The 6,108-nt window shown below is 52.5% G+C and overlaps 1 protein-coding gene across 1 annotated transcript in view; it reads right to left on the reverse strand.

The window, feature by feature from the left end:
- ACOX3 (acyl-CoA oxidase 3, pristanoyl) overlaps positions 1 to 6,108 on the reverse strand; it is a 70,854-nt gene that overhangs the window by 18,101 nt on the left and 46,645 nt on the right. Inside the window, exons 8-10 of the mRNA XM_006875322.1 lie at positions 4,811 to 4,993; positions 2,515 to 2,637; positions 988 to 1,108 (exon numbers count right to left, since the gene is read on the reverse strand). Of these exons, the coding sequence (XP_006875384.1) occupies positions 988 to 1,108; positions 2,515 to 2,637; positions 4,811 to 4,993 (427 nt within the window). The remainder of the gene's footprint in view (positions 1 to 987; positions 1,109 to 2,514; positions 2,638 to 4,810; positions 4,994 to 6,108) is intronic.

Genomic DNA, 6,108 nt, shown 5'->3' on the forward strand with positions numbered 1-6,108 from the left:
TGTATATAAATATGTGTGTGTTATGAGTATGTGTGTAGATGTATGTGTGAGTGCGTGTATGTAAGCCTTCTATGAGTAAGCAAGTCTGACCAATTCACTGTGACTCACACAGGAAGTTTGGGGTTTTTTCAGGCAAGCTGCAAATGCTGCTGCTGACAGTAACAGGGACCAGGGTAGCAGTGTGGGCAGATGGTGTTGCCAGGTGTGTGCTGTGTGCCAGGCACAGACTTAGGATGTAGGTATTCTGTTAGGAGTCCCGATCAGGACACAGAGGCACAGAGAGGTGAAGCAACTCCCCACAGTTGTGTATCTGTTGTGTGTCAGAGCTGGGATTCTGGGCCAGGCAGTTTAGCTGCCTGCTCTCTGAACCGTACGCCCGCCAGCTGCCCACACAACAGCCACTGCCAAGAACATACAATCTCTTTCTGCAACTTAGAATTGTTTCAGCAAAACTTGGTGCTAAGACGGCCACCACCAAGCCATTCATCGGAAAGTGAGAGCGCCAATGAGCAGCTAACCTGGGGGGGGCGGCTTTTAGGGGAGGGTTCCTGACCTTCCTCCACACTTCATCATATGCCCCAACTTCCAACCAGGAGCCACCTAGCACCAGAGCCTCTGCAAAACAGGCCCAAATCACCCACTGCCACCAAGTGGGTTCCAACTCATAGCAACTTTGTACAGGGCTTCTGAGGAGCAGCAGGTGGCCTTGAACTGCCCACCTTGTGGTTAGCTGTGTCTAGTACTATCTTAAGATTTCTGAGACTAAATCTTCATGTGAGCTGACAATCTCATCTTTCTTCCATGAGGCGGCTGATGGGTTTGAACTGCACCTTGCAACTAACAGCCCAGGGCTTAAACCACCTCTAAATCAGGGCTTTCTACCCCTGAGGTAAGTATTTAAGGTTTTCAGTCTGTGGAGCAGAGAGGGTACCAGACGGCATGGACAGAAACGGGCTCCACTGGGTAGGAAGAGGGCAGGAGACCTACCAGCTAGATAGCCGTGTCCTCCACAAGCCTCCCTGCACTCCTGGACCCCTCGCTGGGCCGTCCACGAGGTCAGGGGCTTGCCGGCAGAGGCCAAGGCGTGGATCTCGCGTCCAAGCGCTGCCTTTAGGAAAGAAAATCCGCAGGTGAGAAGAGACCCCGGACGCCCAGAGACGGCGACTGGTTTAGCACCGGCATGGCCTCACGTCTAATCCCCGACCCCTATAACCCCACTTGGAAGCCGGGGTTGGTCTATGAAACAGGGCTCCTCCCAGAGTGGAGGAACCGTGGCACCCTCACAGTTTGCTCAGTGATGGAAGGGTAGACAGGCCTTGGGGCCATGCAGAATGCTGCATGTGGTTCACATAACGTGTCCATAACTGTTAAGGACCTAGATGGGCCTCCCACTGAGTGGGAGGGACGGCTGACCGGAGGTCACAGGCAGTGATGTGGTACCCACAGCTGTATGTACACTTTTTAAAACCGTCCTCTGCTGCCGCTCAGTAGCTAATGAAGGATTTAAGAGATACACAGACATACTTGCTAAAAAAAAAAAAAAATTTAGCAGCTGAGTCAATTCTGACCCCTGGCGACCCCGGGTGTGCAAAGCGGAACTGCTCCAAAGGGCTTTGGAGGCTGTGGATTGTCATAAGCAGACCACCAGGACTTTGTTCCGCAGCACTTCTAGGTGGGCTCAAACCGCCAACCTTTCAGTTGTGGCCGAGTGTCAGCTGCTTCTACCACCCGAGACTGCCTTGTGCTTCATGGATGTTTTAGAAGCGCTGCATTGTTACACAAATACATGATTGGGGGAGGGGTTATTTCCATGGACACATTATATGTGGTAGTCTGGTCACCGCTACGCGTGCTAAATGAAATGACCCATTTGACTAGGGTTTTCAACTTCAAACGAGAAGCCATTCTGAAGTCGTGCTGTGACCAGGGCTGACTCCCAGTCCTTCAGTGAGGAGAGTGTAACGTTATTAGCAGGAGAGAATCCAACAGTCCATTGGCCACGCCAATGACTCACTTTCGGGAAAAACAGGCCTTTAACCCCTTCCTCCTTCCCCACATGCCTGCCGCCCCTTGGGCCTGGTTGGACTCAGTTGGGGTATCCACCCCACACCCAGCCACCTCACTCTCGGGTGTGATAATTGGGAGCAGGTTCTTTGGGGTGTTGTCCATCACCCGGAATTTGCTGTCAAATGAATCCCTGCTCGGGGCTCTGGGGACTAAGGGTGAGACAGCCACTGGGCTCAGAGAATCTGACACCAGCTCCTGGCATGGATCCCTAGCCGTCAGCTCCGATTTCGTCATCAGAGCTGTTTATGAAAGGGTCAGAAACGTGAAATCCACTCAGGGGCGGGTGATGTGGATTTTGCAAAACCATCATGTTCTGAAAAAGGAGGTGGACAAGCGCGAAGTCCAGACCACGGCGGTCCGGGCCAAGTGTGTGCCGACAGACAGGTCCCTGCAGCCGTGTCTCAGGGCCCAGCCAAGGGGACGGTCACCGGTCCCAGACCCACTCACCTGCTGAGCACTCCGCCCCTGACTCTGCATGCCTTGATAGAACTCCAACAGGTTAATGAAGAGACACTTGGAGAAGTGGCTCAAGGCAAAGACAGCCGCCAGGTATGGGAGCAGCCGCCATTGCTAAAAAGGAACACAGAGGGCTGTGGCGGTCAGGTGCCCAGTGTGCGGGGCCACACCCCACGGCTTCACGTTCCCGCAGCCTCTCCGCACGTCCCTGTGCTGCCCGGCCAGCCGCAGGTCTCACCACCACCCTGAAAACCTCAAACCAGCTCTGCTCCTCTTGTCCCGCATGGCGGCTTCTCTTAAAGAAATGACCGGGACAAAGGGAGCGTGAACCTGGAAGCAGCCCCCTGAAGGCCGGCTGGGCCAGGGTGACAGGCTGGCCAGCAACACCACCATGCAGGTGTCCCTAGAGCCCAGAGAGGGAGCACAGGCTCCCAGCGCCTGACACAGGATGGGGGAGGGGGGGTGTCTAGGTGGATGTGGGTAGATGGATGGATGGATGGAAGGATGAGGAGCTAGTACAGGGACGTGTGGATGGGAGGGAAGATGGCTGAATGGAGAGCAGGATGGATGGTTGGTGGATGCATGGGTGAGGAGATGGATGTATGGGTATATGTATGGGCAGATGAATGGATGGAGAGAGGATGGAGTGAGGGATGGATGAATAGAGGATAGAAGAAAGGATGGGTATGTGGATGAATGGGTGGACAGACAGATAACAGAAGGGAGTGAGGGTAGATGATGGATGGATGCAGAATGGATGGACAGATGGACAGATGGCAAGGAAGAGGAACAACCAGGGAAAAACCCTTGCCACCATCCAGCATTTACAAAGCGCTTACTGTATGCAGTAATTTACATCACTCTAAGGAGCTCTGATAGCGTAGTGGTTACGAATCAGGCTGCGAACTTTAAGGTCAGCAGTTCAAAACTACTGCCGCTCCGCAGGAAACAGATGAGGCTTTCTGCTCTCGTAAAGATTCACAGCCTTGGAAACCCTGTACGGGGTCGCTATGGGTCGGAACCAACTCGATGGCACTCAACAACAACAACAATCAATAATTATTAGCTCTACTTTGTTGTTGTTGTTGTTGTTAAGTGCCGTCGAGTCGGTTCCGACCAATAGCGACCCTGTACAGGGTTTCCGAGGGTGTAAATCTTTACAGGAGTAGAAAGCCTCATCTTTCTCCAGCGGAGCGGCTGGTAGTTTCAAACCGCTGACCTTAAGGTTCGCAGCCCGATTCGTAACCACTACGCTACCAGAGCTCTACTTTACCAAGGATTAAACACAAGCACAGAGAGGGCAAGCAACTTGCTCAAGGGCACACAGCCAGGGGGTGGTGGACTGGAACTGGGAGCCCAGCATTGTGGTCGTTAGTGAGGTCAGCACCAGCCCACGCCGCTGCCCACCGCCCCTCCACCATCTCAGTGGCTGATCTCTCGGAAGGCATGCTTTGGCTCTTATCGCCGCAGCCACGTCCACGTCTCCAGCATGGCTGTGATGATGTCTCAGGAACAGGGAAGTCAGAGAAGGTAGCTGTGGACGGGACTCTGAAAAGTCTGTGAGGAGGAAGGTATCCACCATCTCCCCAAAACTTCACGGGACGCACTTCCCTTCCCTCTCCTACGTTTGCTGTTGATAAATGCTGTTGAGTAGGTTCTGACTCACAGCAACCCTGTGCAGGGTTTTTGAGGAGCGGTTAATGGGTTTGAACCCACAACTTTCTAGTTAGTAGTGCAATGCTTACCCTACAGGATCATGCCAGAGCCTATTTAATTGGCCAACAGTCCAGCCTTCCTGTTCATTGTCCTCATCAGCACCCCATAGATCGCACTAGGACTGCCCCAGAGGTTTCCTGGACTGTCCACCTTTAACAACGCAGGCGGCCTTATCTTTCTCCTGCAAAGTGACTGGTGGGTTTGAACCGCCAACCTTTCAGTGAGTAGCCTAACACTTAACCACTGTGCCACCAATGTTCCTGACTCTCTGATGCTGTGTAATATTAATTTATGCAAATATCTGCTAACATATCCAACCCAAATCCAGAGACATCAATCGACTCAATTCTGACCGTAAACAACCACAGAGAAGAGTCGGGCTGCCCCAGGGAGGGTCCAAAACTGCCCTCTTTACGTGAGCTCCCAGCCACATCCTTCTCCCTCAGAGCAGCTGGTGGGTCTGAACCGCCGACCTTCCAGTTAGCAGTCCCTATGCCCAACAGGCTCCTCAGCTCCTAGGTCCCAACCTGTGGTGATGGAAAGGGCTGCACCTGCTCCCAGGGGAGACTACCTGCATCTGGTACTCGAGCACGGGGATCTCCTCCATGTTGGTGGGTCCAAACTGGCGCCGTGTGGCCGAGAACCGGATGGCGATGCACACAGCCAGCTTCAAGTTGACCGTGGACATACTCATGATACTTACACGGCCAGCAGACAAGCTGTCCAGGGAGGCCCCGAAGCGCTGCCTGTTGTCCTGCAGGGGAAGCAGGTGGCCGAGTGAGCCAGGGCACTGGGTGGTCTCAGACCAACGTGGGTGAAGGTACGGCCGTGCGCCTCCACTCAGCAGTGACCAGCCGTGTACTCTGCCCACACACGGGAGGGACCAGTGTACTGTACTCACACACGGGAAGGACCAGGCGTGCACTCTGCCCACACACGGGAGGGACCAGGGGTGCACTCTGCCCACACACAGGAAAGACCATGCCATGGCCCTGCCACACCGTCACCCTAGGCCATATGCTGCACGGAACACTAGTGACCAATGACCAGAGGAGTTGTGAGGAAACATCCAAGATATAATCCAGGAAGGAAGCAGGGCATCCTTTAAAAGGCAGGAAAGAGGGAAAAGACCAAAGCGAATGTCAGAAGAGACTCTAAAACTTGCTCTCCCACGTAGAGAAGTTAAAGCAACTGGAAGAAATTGAAGAAGTAAACGAGCTAAACAGAACATATCAAAGGGCAGCTAGGGAAGACTTAAGCATTATCATGCAACGTGCAAAGACCTGGAGTTCTAAAACCAAAAGGGAAGAACACGCTCAGCATTTTTGAAACTGAAAGAACTGGGGAAAAAAATTCAAGCCTGAAGGATTCCGCGGGCAGAAAATGGCATTGTCTTCATTTACTTTAACCTCCAGAGAGAGGGGAATGCAGCTATCCTCCCTGGTACAGCAGCGAAAGAGCTTTGAGAATACAAATCCATGCCGCTCTTCTCAATAGTTTGTTTTACTCTGAAAAGATAGCTTAAAACAGGCTGTTTAGACAAATGCATATTAGGTTTATGACTCATTTTAAATCAATACCTTTTTAAAAATATTTCTCATACGGTAAATGGAGTCCTGGTGTGGCACTGGAGGTGAATGTGCTGGACTGCAAAGTCGTTTGAATTGTAAACTCACCAGCTACTCCTAGAAAACCCTTTACAGGGTCCTTATATATAAACCAATACAGTTGTTAGGTGTCATCGAGTCGGTACTGACTCATAGCGACACTATGCACAGCAGAACAAAACCAGGTTGCCTGGTCCTGGGCCAACCTCACTACTGTTCCCACGCTTGAGCCCATCGATGCTGCCACTTGGCCAATCCATCT

Source organism: Chrysochloris asiatica, unplaced genomic scaffold, assembly GCF_000296735.1.
Source record: "Chrysochloris asiatica unplaced genomic scaffold, ChrAsi1.0 scaffold00319, whole genome shotgun sequence".
NCBI classification, from domain to species: Eukaryota; Metazoa; Chordata; class Mammalia; order Afrosoricida; family Chrysochloridae; genus Chrysochloris; species Chrysochloris asiatica.